At 40.5% G+C, this 15,000-nt stretch overlaps 2 protein-coding genes across 2 annotated transcripts in view; both read right to left on the reverse strand.

The window, feature by feature from the left end:
• Window positions 1-2,397: 2,397 nt before the first annotated feature.
• LOC131976147 (B-cell receptor CD22-like) lies at window positions 2,398-4,581 on the reverse strand. Its single transcript, XM_059339070.1, has 5 exons — window positions 4,521-4,581; window positions 4,053-4,364; window positions 2,825-3,073; window positions 2,615-2,633; window positions 2,398-2,506 (listed from the first exon to the last, which is right to left on the reverse strand). The coding sequence occupies exons 1-5, from the start codon at window positions 4,558-4,560 to the stop codon at window positions 2,398-2,400; spliced, it is 729 nt and encodes a 242-aa protein (XP_059195053.1). The 5' UTR covers window positions 4,561-4,581.
• Window positions 4,582-12,006: 7,425 nt separating this feature from the next.
• Window positions 12,007-15,000, reverse strand: part of LOC131976148 (N-acetylglucosamine-1-phosphodiester alpha-N-acetylglucosaminidase-like) — an 18,608-nt gene continuing 15,614 nt past the window's right edge. Inside the window, exons 10-12 of the mRNA XM_059339071.1 lie at window positions 14,070-14,162; window positions 13,213-13,294; window positions 12,007-12,966 (exon numbers count right to left, since the gene is read on the reverse strand). Of these exons, the coding sequence (XP_059195054.1) occupies window positions 12,792-12,966; window positions 13,213-13,294; window positions 14,070-14,162 (350 nt within the window). The 3' untranslated portion in view covers window positions 12,007-12,791. The remainder of the gene's footprint in view (window positions 12,967-13,212; window positions 13,295-14,069; window positions 14,163-15,000) is intronic.

Consider the following 15,000-nt stretch of genomic DNA (forward strand, 5'->3'; position numbering starts at 1 on the left):
TTTAACAGAAATATTGTTATTAACAAGAAAAGTGCAACATGTTAAAATTAACAGAACCACAGGTTAAATATTTATAATAAAAAACAGTGCAAAAAGAAACTGCAACTATGATAACAAGCTTCAGATACTCGATACTTTTTAAAATGAGTATTGTATCCGGACACAACGTTTTAGTATCGATACTTTTTTGAGTATCGATACTTTTGACAACCCTAATAGATAGATAGATTATGTCAATATTTCTTTTATTTTGTAAGCAACAGTGGTTTTCGGTGTTTTTGACGTAATGTCGTAACTTGACAAAGTTTGGTCACACGACTGTCATCAGCGCGTCACGTCATATCCGCATGGCCTCCAACCACAACTCACCTGTCAACTTTAACTTCACGGTGATTTATTCGTGAACAACCAGGCTACTGTGGGCCGTAGCAACACCAAAACAAGCAAATGAAGTTCTGTCATTGTCATGAACTGACCAACTTTTAGCTTGGCTCTCAGGACTTCCCCAGTTCTGGACACTGTTGGGCTGTCATGGTTGACACGCCTCTTTAGTGTCGCGTGGAGGTCTGGGACAGTGCCAGTGGAGTGGCAGACCAGGGTGGTGGTTCCCATTTTTAAAAAGGGACCGGAGGGTGTGTTCCAATTACCGTGGAATCACACTGCTCAGCCTCCCCGGGAAAGTCTACAGGAGGCTCCGGCCGATTGTCGAACCTCAGATTCAGGAGGAACAATGCAGCTTTTGTCCTGGTTGTGGAACAACGGACCAGCTCTTTCCCCTTGAGAGACTTCTGCTCGGGGTCATGGGAGTTTGCTCATCCAGTCTACATGTGTTTTGTGGATTTGGAGAAGGCCTACGACCGTGTCCCTTGGGGAGTCTTGTGGGGGGTACTGCGGGAATATGGGGTACCGGGCTCATTGCTACGAGCTATCCGGTCCCTATATAACCAAAGTGAGAGCTGTGTCCGCATACTTGGCAAAACTTAAAACACGTTCCCAGTGGTCGTTGGCCTCCGCCAGGGCTGCCCCTTGTCTCCGATTCTGTACATGGTTTTTATGGACAGGATCTCAAGGCGCAGCCGGGGGGAGGAAGGGATCCAGTTAGGGTTAGGGTTAGCGTCTTGTTCACATGTGAGGGTAGAACAGAGCGTGAGATGGACAGGCGGTTTGAGGCAGCATCAGCAGTGATGTGGGTTTTGTACCGTATGCAAAAGACCATTGTGGTTCAGAAGGTGCTGAGCCTGAAGGCAAAGCTCTCAATTTACTGGTCCATCTACAATCCAACCCTCAACTATGGTCATGAGCTTTGGGTAGTAACTGAAAGAACAAGATTGAGGATTAGAGATGGGCTGAGGAGTTCAGACATCTGGAGGGAGCTTGGAGTAGAGCCGCTGCTCCTTTGCGTCGAAAGAAGCCAGCTGAGGTGGTTTGGGCATCTGGTAAGGATGCCTCCTGGGCACCTCCCGTTAGAGGTGTTTCGGGCACGTCTAACTGGTAGGAGGCCCCGGGGAAGACCCAGAATACGGTGGAGGGATTATATCTCTCGCCTGGCCTGGGAATGCCTCTGGGTCCCCCAGGAGGAGCTGGACGTTGTGGCTGGGGAGAGGGACGCCTGGAATGCCCTGCTTAGCCTGCTGCCCCCGGGAACCGCCCCCGAATAAGCGGACGAGAATGGATGGATGGATGGATGGATGTCCAAAATTTTCTCCAGGGGAGGCATGCCCCCAGACCCCCCATAGATGGTTAGGTTTGGTTAAGTATCATATCATTAATTACTTTGATCTGGATTTCCTTTAACTTAATGCTAATCGTAATCAAGGTTGCAGACTATTTCATCATACATCATGCATCATAGCTTTTTGCGTGCTGGTGAGGCCCCATGTTGTGCAGAATGTGCACTTTTTATTTTTTCGCCCCTGCCCTTCAAACTTTCTCAGTTCGCCACTGCCAGTGAAAGTGTAAAAAATAAAGGATGACCAAAGAGCATAATTAATACCTCTCCGATTAAGTTTAAACCCAAGTTCAGCATTAGAGGTTCATAGAGAGTATTTATAGAACCCTGATTCTGAAAAAGTTGGGGCACTGTGTGAAACATAACAGAAAACAGATTACATCGAAATCAGAATTCAGAGCATACGAACAAAAAACAAAAGTTTATCCGTTTGAACATAAAATATATTTTATTTGTACAGTTTTCAATTGAATATATATCACAAAGGAAAAGCAATTTATCACATTCTGTAGAGAACAGATTCATAAGCACACCATTAAGTGGCAATTGAAGACATTGCCAGAAAGATCAGTGTCAAAGCACTTTGCCTCAATATAAACCATAAAAGTAAGCCTTCAGTAAAGTCATCTCATAATAATGGAGATCATCATCAGTGGAAGTCGACATTGTTATCTTGGAGTTTGGGCGATGACATCATACTCTGGAGATTCGTCTTTACCATCCAATGACATGTAAACTCTCTCCTGTTCTGTTGGCTTCATGTTCTTTCTGGCTTTCCTTTGGGGGCAAAAAAGAAAAGGCAATTTATAAATTACATCCAGTGTATTATTTCTATAGACAGCATAGCTTTAATAACAAAAAGTATAATCCAGTGTTGTAACATACCAAAGGAACACCATGCAGACTGTCAACAAGACATTCACACTGAGAGACACACCAGCAACAGCCAAGAGAATGACTCGATCGGGACCTGTTGTAAAAAAAGTAGCATAATACTCAATATATCAGATCTCTGTTCAAGTGTCACATTCATGCAACAGTGGCTCATTAACCTTTGATATGCACAAACATGATACTTACACTGAACATTTATACAACTGATGTGGGATCGTCCAGCTCCAATATCGTTTTCAGCCTTGCAGAAAAACCGACTGTCGTCTTTAGATACTTTGATGTTTAGAACAGCTCCGGTCCCAATAAGAGTCTCCTGGCCTCCGTCAGCTCTGTACCAGGTGTAGTTCTTGACTGGAGGGTTTGCAGAACTTCTGCATGTCAGAGTCACATTTAAGCCCTCTGGAACTGGACAAGAGGGACTGACTGACATTGTGGTGTCTTTGGGGGAATCTGAAAAATGTTGAATCAAAAATTTAAATTATTTGTAGGTGTAATGTAATCTGACATTTTAAATGAAATAACGGCAGATAATGTCGTCTTTTTTCCTCAGGCCTTTTTGTAAAATGCATTCCTATTGTTTAGTGAGCGGATTTCACCAACTCCTCTATAATTACTCAGCCTCAGGAAAAGCTCTGCACAGGACACATGGAGAGAGAGAGAGAGAACGCAGTTTTCCCTTTTTGCAAACTAACTTTGTTTATAGAGTAACAGCCCATTGAAGGCTATAGACAACTTTACTATTTGTGCTGCTAAAGCCTTTTTGTCATCCCTCTCACAGTGTTTGACATCAACAGCTAGCTTTCTTGCTGTTTCTGCACTTATTGGACATTGTTGAAGCCTCTTACAATTCATTTGCAAATTGAAATGCACAAACATGATTTTGGAAGTGTGGAAACCATTTGACAACTGTCCACGCCAGGATACACTGAATGAGCGTCCTTTCAGGTAGGAATCAAACCAGGACAGAGCCAAGCCAGATATGCCCATTTTAGAGAGAGTAGAGAGGAGGATGATGGTTAACTGTGTCAAAAGCAGCTGACAAGTCAAGCAGAATGAGAACTGAGGACTTTGCTGCTGCTCTTGCTTCTTTTAAGGCTTCTGTCACAGACAACAGAGCAGTTACAGTCGAGTGACCGCTTTTGAAACCAGATTGATTTGGATCAAGAAGATTGTTCTGTAGGAGGAATTCTGAGAGTTGCTAAGCAACCGCTCGTTCAATAGTTTTGGATAAAAATGGAAGAAGTGAGACATTAACATAGCAGCTGGACAGGATGACTCCTTAACTCACAAAATTACAATACTGCTTATATATTAAGGAGTCTAATTTTCTCAGTCATAATTGAAATAATTCAAGAAAAAGAAAAGACAAGATCAACTGAATTATAATAGCCTTAATGAATACATGTCATCAGATGACAGATGTACTTACATGAAATATCAGCTGTTAAACTTGTGCTAACAGCTGACTCAGAGCTGCCATCTGTTTTGTTGTAGGTGGCATTACAGTAGATCTTCTTCCCATGATGGAGGTGAGAAGCAGTGAAGTTCAGAACAGAGAGCTTGACTTTAGTTTTGTCCCAATTCTCCTGCAGTTTCTCCTGAGCGTCCCCCAGGCCGGGGGTCCAGGTCAGAGCTGGAGGATGAGACAGACAGGGAGCTGGAGCAGAGCACGTCAAACCCACAGAGGTTCCCTCCTTCACCTTCAGTGGGGACGCAGTCAGAGTCGGTGTGGGAGGAGCAGCTGGTAGAAAGGTACATATCAACCAGTCACTGAAGAAACATTCATCCTCATTCAATCTTTAGACTATTTGGACAAATGCAATAAATGCAGAATAATATCAAAGCAGATCTAAAATGGAAATGCATGATGTGCGAGTAAATAGGCCTTAAAACCTACCTTTGACTGAAATTGTTACGAAGGAAAAATCATGTTTCATTCTGTTGCATTCCAGTCTAAGGAAATATATTTTGCTGTCAGCAGGTTCCATGTTGTACAGGGTTGTGGTGCAGTCTTTTTTTGACACGTTTCCTGTCAGTTCTCCCTTTATTGTAGCCGTTTGTGGATTTCCACTGTCAAACACAGTTATGTCACCTCCATACTGCTTCCACAATATCCTACATGTGTTATCTAAGCTTGATTTAAATTTGTCCTCTATATTAAAGGAGCAGGGGATGGTCACACAGGATCCACTCAGAACCTCTATATTTGACTGCAGCAAAAATGCGCGAAGTACTTTTGTTTGACACAGGGCACCTGAAACACAAGAGACAAATATTTGATGAAGAAAAAGTGAATAATAATTTACAACTAGAAAATTTCCTCTGGGGAAATTCTGAAAGGGCCACGGGGGCTACTGCCGGTGTGTGTACACCATGATGAGATTCTTCAGAGATTTCAAACTGTGTGTGTGTGTGTAATTAAAATCACATAAAGTTACGTGTGTGTGTGTGTGTGTGTGTGTGTGTGTGAGAGTGTGTGTGTGTGTGTGTAATTAAAATCACATAAAGTTACCTGTGTGTGTGTGTGTGTGTGTGCGTGTGCGTGCGCGTGTATGGAGCATGTGTATGCATGTGTGAGGAGTGTGCGCACTTACGCGCATGTGTGTGTGTGTATCTGTAACTGTAATCACATCAAAGATCAAAGGCAATCAGATCAAAGCAATCAACAGAATTAACTGACACCTGTTAATGTTCCGAAAGAGTGACAGCAGCCAGAGGTGGACTGGAATTTCTGGCCTCGAACAGAAATCATTTTTGGCAAAACCATAATACCTATCATTGATCCGACTTCACTTTGAGTGTCCTGAGTTCTTCCTGAACGTCTACATATGGGTTTTTTTAAGAAAAATGAAAAAATAGCTTTGTTAGAGCGATCTAAAAAAACTGTTAAATGTCCCTACTTCAGAAATCTTTCGTTTTTAATATGGGACCCAATGAGGCTGTTGGTGGTGTTGGTGGATCATCTGTGTGTCCTACGCCCAAACTATAACTCTGACAGCTTTACCAGAGGATTGTGAGGGAGAAGACAAATTTTCCTACGTTTCTATGTATAAATTATTTCTGTAGAGTGGAATTTGCGGCCTGGAGCGCAGTTTTCAAATTTATTTTTTGACTATTTTTTCTCTCCCTCTACACTCTGGTGATGATGTCACACACTGTGACACGATCATTCCGTGCAATACACACCCATTATAATCTCAGAATTTCTCCAAAAATGATCATGGTCATTGAACAGGGATTGATAAAAAACTATATGACCTATCGAAACGTGGATTAATACACCGATACACAAGACTTGTGTCTACTGTTTAAAGTTTAAATGGAGTCTCTAGGTGAAATTATGCCAGAGACGTTTAAAAATCTCCAATTATTGTTCTTTTTCGCTCATTTTTTTTCAGCCGTCCCATTCATTTCAATGCAAAATTTGGGCAGTTGCAGCTATTGCTGTATGGGACCAGTGCTCGGTGCGATTGCCCCGTGGCCCTAATAATGAGGATTTTCTTACTGTTTGGTTGCATTGGAAAAAGCTCACTGCATTCTTCATCTGCTGCAGCATGTATTATAGATACTGTTGTACTGTGGTGTGAATGCTTGACTAACATTGTGTAGGTTTGGTTTTAAATAGTTTTTATAGTCTTTGATCCAAATATGAATGAAGTTCAACGTACCGTGCAGCAGACAGACACTGAGAAGGAGAGTCAGGACTACAGCCATCTGTGTTTGTCAGGAGAGGCAGAAACTGTGGAGATGTCATTTTAAAGCAGGTTTTATTGAATGCAGGTTTAGATTGCAGATGGAGAAATGTTTCCTGGTTCTGTATTTCTTCAGAGTTTTAGTGTCTCATGAGGGCAGGGTGATGCAGCACATCCATTCATCATTTATTGAGGAAAAGAGGATTATTACTGCTTTTAAATCAATCACTTTAAAAACTGTAATTGAACAGATAACTGAATCAATACTCATTTTATTTTTTCTCTTGCAAATGTTCCTTTTATGAAGCGTCGGTGATGCAGATATTCAACAGAAGGGTAACACTGGTTTAGTGTTTCTACTTGACTTGAATTGTTTGTCACACACTTCGTAACATTCAGTCTAACATCGCCACAACATGCTGCTTTTTCTTAGTCGTAGATTATTACTGATTAAATTAAAAACAGTGTGCTAAAGATAAAAATGTGTCTTTCATTAAAGTATTTTCTATGTATTTACAAAGCTGTAATTCTTTGAGGCAGCTAAGACAATAACAACGTGCAACTGACAGCTTAACAGTTTAAATGTTTTCAATTGTAATTTTTTTCTACAAAATGTCTCAAGTTATTCTCAAGTGACTTAATGATAAGTTAATAACATTTTAAATACATTTCAAATCAATTATGATGGTTTGTTATATAAAAATAATAAAGACTTACATTTTCTGCAGGTCTTTCGAGCAGAAAGATGAAAGATGAACAGAGAAGTGAAGCTCCGTCAGAGTTGTGCTGCTTTTTAAACCGTCTGCAACACTCAGAAATGAGGAAGTCACAAGTTGGCATGGGTGTAACAGTGAAATGATCAGTCTCTACATCTCAATCTTTTGTAATCACAGGCTTACTTTGTCCATCACATATATTGTTTTTTGATCCAGTGTAGTGATGCACCAAACAATACTACAATACTGGATTGTGACTGAATAGCTGGATGGGGAATCTGTAAAAATGGGGCCATTTCTGGAAGTTTTGACCAGTTTTCTGCTGCATTAAACGTTTTGCACTGGATTTTTATTTCCAGTTCATTTTCACAGACAGAATTCAGTAAATTTATATCTAACATATATATTTATTACAAAATTAAGAGAAAATGTTAAAGTAGCCAGATGTTTCTTGACATAAAATACGTAAAATAATCGACCCCAGTCACTTCCACACAGTGAGGCGTACATCTTATTTATGTAACACATAGTATCATGGTAGCATGGTATCAGATCAGTACTTAGTTTCCTCTGATAAGCCCTGCTGCCTGTCAGTCAAGTCATGTGAAAACCACAATGACCTCAGGTCTCCTGTATGCAAGACAGCAAGCTGTGTGATGTGAAGAATGCAGAGATCTGAAGACTTGAAGAAAGTGTGAACTAGCAATCACTACCTCCATTTCTCCCGTTATATAATTACTACAGCCCCTCCAGAGCTTTATCACTTCCATTTAAACATATTTCTTTTAGGGGTTCTATTCAAGTGTAAGGAATATTTCAGTGTAGTTATCAAATAATCCTGGTAGCTCCTGGTAGGGTCTTCCAAGGCAAAGTGGTCCCAGGGGAGGGACCAGACAAAGATCGATTCAAAGACCCTTATGAAGCGGAAAAACACGGTCATCAAGCGAACTCACTGGCGGGGAAGGAGCCTAAGCTTGTACGGGAGGTGCAGCGTTACAGACGAGAAATAGTTGGGCTCACCTCCACGCATAGTGTGGGCTCCGGAACCAAACTCCTGAGTCCAGTCTCTCTCCTTTTCCGGAGTTGCTCAGGGTGAGAGGCGCCAGGCAGGTGTGGGGATACTAACAAGCCCCCGGCTGAGCGCCGCTGTGTTGGAGTTCTCCCCGAGGAACAAGGGTCGCTTCCTTGCGGCTGCAAGTCCCAAGGAGAAGATCTCTGACTGTTGTCTGTGCTTATGCACTGAACAGCAGTTTGGAGTACCCGGCCTTCTTGGAGTCTCTGGGTGGTGTCCTGGAAGGGGAACCACCTGGGGACTCTATTGTTCTTCTGGGAGACTTCAACGATCACGTGGGAAACAATAATAATAATAATGATACATTTTATTTGGAGGCGCCTTTCTTGGCACTCAAGGCCACCATACAAAAGGATAGAAAAGAAACAGCAATAAAATACAATATAAAAAATGTAATCAATGAAAATGATGGTACCTGGAGGAGGTGATTGGGAGGAATGGCCGGAACTTAACCCGAGTGGTGTTTTGTTATTGGACTTCTGTGCTTGTCACGGATTGTCCATAACGAACACCATGTTCAAACATAGAGTTGCTTAAAAGTGTACCTGGTACCAGAGCACTCTAGGCCAAAGATCGATGATCGATTTCATTTTCGTATAATCAGATCTGCGGCCGCATCTTCTGGACACTCGGGTGAAGAGAGGAGCAGAGCTGTCAGCTGATCACCACCTGGTGGTGAGTTGGATCAGGTGGCGGGGGAGGCTGCTGGACAGACCTGGCAAACCCAAACGTGTAGTGAGGCCCCTGTCTGCAGGGTCTTCAACTCACACCAGTGGAAGAGTTTCTCCAGGTGAGGCTGGGGACATGTAGTCCTAATGGGCCATCTTCAATATGTTCAAAGCCTCAAGTGTTGATGCGGCTGGTAGGAGCTGTGGCCTGAAGATCGTCTGTGCTTGTCGTGGCGGCAACCCAGGAACCCGCTAGTGGACACCAGCGGTGAGGGAGGCCGTCAAGATGAAGAAGAAGGCCTTTCGGACTTAGTTGGCCAGGTGGGTCTACAGAAGCAGCGGGCAGGTAGATTCAGGAGGAACAATGCGGCTTCCGTCCTGGCCGTGGAACAATGGACCAGCTCTTTACCCTTTCGAGACTTCTGGAGGGGTCATGGGAGTTTGCTCATCCAGTCTACATGTGTTTTGTGGATTTGGAGAAGGCCTACAACTGTGTCCCTCGGGGGGTTACTGCAGGAATATGGGGGTACCGGGTTCATTGCTACGAGCTATCCAGTCCCTATATAACCAAAGTGAGAGCTGTGTCCGCATACTCGGCACAACTTTAAACACGTTCCCGGTGGGTGTCGGCCTCCGCCAGGGTTGCCCCTTGTCTCCGATTCTGTTCATGGTTTTCATGGACAGGATCTCAAGGTGCAGCCGGGGGGAGGAAGGGGTCCAGTTTGGTGACCTTAGAAATGCATCTCTGCTCTTTGCAGATGATGTGGTTCTTTTGGCTTCATCAGACCTCCAGCACTCATTGGGGTGGTTTGCAGACGAGTGTGAAGCGGACCTCCAAGTCTGAGGCCATGGTTTTCTGCCAGAAAACGGTGGACTGCCCCCTCTGGGCGGGGAGAGAGGAACTGCCTCAAGTGAAAGCGCAGCCGGGGAGAGGAAGGGATCCTGTTTGGTGACCTTAGAATTGCATATCTGCTTTTTGCAGATGATGTGGTTCTAAGTCTGGACGACATCACTAATCCGAGTCCTGTCTCAATCAAGTCAAGCAATGTGTCACAGACCAGCTTGGCATCTCTTGCACTGTATTTTTCTTTTCACCTTTTATTTCAAACGTATGAGACATTATGTAAACTGCAGACTAGACCTTTATGCTTCTTTTTGTCACCTCTCAGACAAAATGCCATTGGAATATACTTCCTCCTCTGTAACCTTCCCATCTACAGTCATGGAAAAAATGATTAGCCCACCCTTGTTTTCTTCACTTTATTGTTCATTTTAATGCCTTGTACAACAAAAGGTACATTTGTTTGGATAAATATCATGAAAACAACAGAAATAGCTCATGAGAGTTTAATTTAAGAGCTGATATCTAGACATTATCAAGAAAACCATGGAAAATGTCTACAAAATATCATTACAAAATGTATGTGTGCATGTTACTGTGTCAGCCTCCTGTATGTGACCATGGTAATAATTAAGTCCTGTGCTAAAATGAGTACTGGACTAAATTCGATTTAGTTTTTATTATTTCATGACTTTGTTATTTATTTGTAATTAAGTTAATTGGGTTAATATTGTCATCTTCTCAATCTAAATTTAAGGTCAGTCTGCAGATTCAAAATAGCAACATTCCAGTTAAATTTGTAAGATTTGAGCATTAAGCTTGACAATACTGTTGTTTTTTAGTAACTGTGTAAATCAGACAAGCTTGGCATCTCTTACACTGTATTTTTCTTTCACCTTTTATTTCAAATGTATGAGAAAGTATGTAAACTGCAGACTAGACCTTTATGCTTATTTCTGTCACAGACTCAGAGAAAGTGAGGACAAACGTTTGGCTCCATCAACATTTTTGATCAGGCACCCTGGGTCACGAATATAACAGGAAATATCATAATACTTCATGATATTAATCTGTAGTTCCCGTTAACAGATAAGAAAATGGTCAAAGCACATTTCAAACGGATGTGATTAAGTAAAACCACCAAGATACACCAGAGCCACAGAAAGCTGGAATCAGACTCTGCGATACTAAAACTAAAGATGGTATTTAAAAGAGATGAAACTAAGATAACGTCAGCACTGTGGGGCTCTACTGGACCCTCAGGGTAGTTTGTGTTGAGGTACGCCAGAAAAGGAAATTTAATGGATCACATCACACCAAAGCCTGTCAACAATAGCTTAGCAAACATCATTTCAAATTACTCACTGAGTTCAGTGTTAGATGTTGAAGCTGTTGTGTTACAAACAGTCATGGAAAAAAAAAATATATTTTTTTCTTCTTCCTCTTCCGGACACAATTTCGTCCCGCTAGGAAAAATTATATATCAAAACGTGCGGTTTGATCAGTATCGGTGTGCTACTACTTTTCTCTACGGAATATGAATTTTGAAAAAGTGCGCAAAATTTCACCTAGAGACTCAATTTAAACTTTAAACAGTAGACACAAGTCTTGTGTATCGGTGTATTAATCCACGTTTCGATAGGTCATATAGTTTTTTATCAATCCCTGTTCAATGACCATGATCATTTTTGGAGAAATTCTGAGATTATAATGGGTGTGTATTGCACGGAATGTTCGTGTCACAGTGTGTGACATCATCGCCAGAGTGTCGAGGGAGAGAAAAAACTGTCAAAAAAATAAATTTGAAAACTGCACTCCAGGCCGCAAATTCCACTCTACAGAAATAATTTATACATAGAAACGTAGGAAAATTTGTCTTCTCCCTCACAATCCTCTGGTAAAGCTGTCAGAGTTATAGTTTGGCCGTAGGACGCACAGATGCGCCACCAACACACACCAACAGCCTCATTGGCTCCCATATTAAAAATGCAGGAAGATTTCTGAAAAAGGCATATTTAACAGTTTTTCAGATCGCTCTTACAAAGCTATTTCTTCATTTTTCTTCACAAAAACACGTTCAGGAAGAACTCAGGATGCTCAAAGTGAAGTTCTTCACTGTTCGAGGCCAGAAATTCCAGTCTGTCCACCTCTGGCTGCTGTCACTGTTCCATTTGGTCACATGACACGTGGCCTCCACCCACAACTCAGTCCACATGAACAAACAAACTTTACTTTGTTTGACTCTTTTTTTATTTTATACACAGAATAAATGCAAAAAACATAATGCAAACAATTACAAACTCATCATAAAACCCCACTACAAGTCACTCATTTAAAATCCCCCAAAAACAGAATATTAGAGAATATTAAGTCAAATCGAAATTATGAGATACAAAGTCATGACTTTTTATATATCATACATAATTATGGCTTTTTATGTATTATTTCAACTTTTTTATCTCAGAATATTGACTTTTTTTCTAATAATATAGACTTTTTATCTTATAATTATGACTTTTTATCTCATAATTCCGTCTTTTTAATCTAAATTTAGTTTTTTTATTCATAATTAGGACTTTTTATCTTATAATTTTGACTTTTTATCTCATAATTTCTACTTTTTATCTCAAGTTTGTCAACTTTTCTTTATTTCGTATTTATTTATTTAGTTTTATTTTGATAACTGGCGGAAATGGGCTTCCATAGTTATGTTATGTTGTTTTTATATAATATTAAATTATTTTTATTCATGCATTCATGTAAAAGCAGGATATTTGTTTATCTCCATTAATGGACTGATAGTGAAAATAGTGAGAAATATTATCACAATTCCCTTCCGTATGTTTGTTCTGTCCAAACGTCAGATCTGCTGCATCAGGGAGTTTATGGAGACGAGTTAAAGAGCTTCTCTCAACAAAATACTGACGTTAAAGCTCAGCTTCGCCTCCTGGAGTCTGGACGTCTTCTTCTCTCTCAGGAGGTGGAGCAGCCTTGATGTCCACATCAACATCTCTCCAGGGTTTGCAGCTAATGCATGAGCTCATAACATATCTGTCTGCTGCTGCAATACACTTCTGCATAAAGAATCTTTAAAGAGTCTTTCATGTCAGGAAAATGTTCTCTCTTCCCTTTCCACTGCTTCCAGAAATGTTTGTATGTTCCTATAGAAGAACATGTTCCTATGGAAGCTGGTTGTATCTGGCAGGCAGCGCCTCTGTCTTGATGATTCTCCGTGAAAGGTGCATGTAGGAAAAGCTGCAAAGGAGCCACCTGTGGCTCGCCCACGTGAAGTGAACCAACAGTCGCAAACAAAACAGACAGGACAGCAGGGCGGTGATGGTCAGCCACGTCCGTCTGCACAGAGACAAGAAACCAAAAGAAACAACTAAATCACAAGACCGTGGTGCCTGCAGGTCCGTTTCATGTCTTTTTTTAACATCTAAACATCTCAATCTTATCAGAAAAAAACTAAAATTGTAGTAAAATAAACAGGACTAAATGAAATGCTACAACGTAAACATTATGAATAAACCAGAACGTTTTGGTTTGTAGAAATCTTAAATTTGAGGCAGAAGAGCCAGAGGAGACTGTGACACTCACTCTGTCAGGTACAACTCGTCTCTGTTCGTCTCCTTCTGCTGTCTCCAGAGAGTCAGCATCTGTTGAGACAAACACCGACCCGCTGTGGAGAAAACAACAACATAAATTAAAGCTGCATTAGTTCATTAGTTAGGAAAAGGGGGCGTGGCTAATAAAAAAGGGCGGGACTTTATGAACTATTTACTTAGGTAGAACTGTTCAGTGATGGACCATCATCATGCATGACAAGTTTGAGGCAGATTTGACAATGGATGGTCAAGTTATACAGTCTCGTGTTTTATGCCAAAACGCCATATTTTGCCGGCATGCCACGCCCACATAGTGTGACGGTCTGCAAAGCTTTTAATAACTTTTGGTGTCAAAGGCCTTGTGATGATACTGAACAAGGCCGAAGTCGATTGGATTCAATCTGTAGGAGTTTGTTAAAGTATGCGGCTTGGAAATGACGAAAAACGTCTAAAACACTTTTTTTGATCCAAGATGGCCGACTTCCTGTTCATTTTTGGGTATGGCATCTTGAGACTTTTTGGTGCCTCTTCTCATGATACATGTATGTACCGAATATCGTGTCTCTACGACAAACCTGTTTTGGGGGCTCAATTCTAGGGGGCGCTAGTAGGTCATTTTGCCACGCCCATTTCTGAAACCAATGAAATATGTAAATTTTCCACCGGATTGAATTTTGTCCCAAGTTTGGTCAGTTCTGGAATATGATAAAGCCCTCAAAAACGCGATTCATTTGCCGTTATAATAAACGGACCAGTTTCAACAGGGTCCTCGCACTGTTAGTGCTCGGGGCCCTAATTAGAGAACTCTAATCTGAAGCTCTGATGTGGTGTCGTGACAGAGTTCGGTACCTTTGCAGCTTCCTGTTATCGGGTCACACGGACACAGGTCCTCACACCGACACGTCTCCGCACAGTTCAGACCGTAAAAACCTGCAGGACACACTGATGGACACACACATTCTGACTTAACTCACGTCTTTTACCAATCTTACGGGTTTTTACTTAACTTACATAAGTTCGTTTTTTAATCTAATTTAACTTTTTTTTCATAACTTCTTTCATAACGTTTTTTTTTTTTTACACCAATCTTACGTTTTTTTGTTGTTTTTTTTGCCTAATTTAGTTTTTTTTACCTAACTTACTTAACTTGCGATTTTTTCCCCCATCTTATGTTTTTCTCAGGACTTACTTTCTTTTTTTTTATACCAATCTTACGGGGTTTTTTTTAATGTAACTTATGTTTTGTTTTGTTTTTACGTAATTTAGGTTTTTTTACCTAACTTACGTAACTAACCTTTTTTTTTTTTTTTACCAATCTTAAGGTTGTTGTTTTTTTTACTAATTTACATAATTTTACCTAACTTACTTTTTTTTTTACATAAGTCAAGTTTTTTTTTAACCTAATTTACGTTTTTTACTTAACTTAAATTTTTTTACCTATTTTATGTTTTTTTTCATGTCTTACTTTTTTAAAATACCAATGTTACGGGGTTTTTTTTATGCAACTTATGTTTGTTTGTTTTTTAACCTAATTTAGTTTTTTTTACCTAACTTACGTAATTTTACCTAACTTACCAACTTGCATTTTTTTTCCGATCTTGTGTTTTTTTTTACTTAACTTACCTAAGTTTTTTGTCTGTAACGTTGTTGTTGTTTGTTTGTTTTTTTTTTACCAATCTTACGTTTCTTTTCCTAATTTACGTTTTTTAGCTGACTTACTTTTTTTAAAGTAAGTTACGGGGGGTTTTTAAACCTAATTTACATTTTTTTTACCAATCTT

The sequence above is a fragment of the Centropristis striata genome, chromosome 8 (genome assembly GCF_030273125.1).
Source record: "Centropristis striata isolate RG_2023a ecotype Rhode Island chromosome 8, C.striata_1.0, whole genome shotgun sequence".
Classification (NCBI taxonomy): domain Eukaryota; kingdom Metazoa; phylum Chordata; class Actinopteri; order Perciformes; family Serranidae; genus Centropristis; species Centropristis striata.

Bases quoted from the DNA above. Each gene is read 5' to 3' on its own strand.
- LOC131976147 (XM_059339070.1), bottom strand. From the start codon at position 4,560: ATGAAACATGATTTTTCCTTCGTAACAATTTCAGTCAAAG. The intron at 4,365-4,520 runs GTAGGTTTTAAG...CCTTTCTACCAG, and splicing joins CGTAACAATTTCAGTCAAAG to CTGCTCCTCCCACACCGACT. The intron at 3,074-4,052 runs GTAAGTACATCT...AACATTTTTCAG, and splicing joins TTTAACAGCTGATATTTCAT to ATTCCCCCAAAGACACCACA.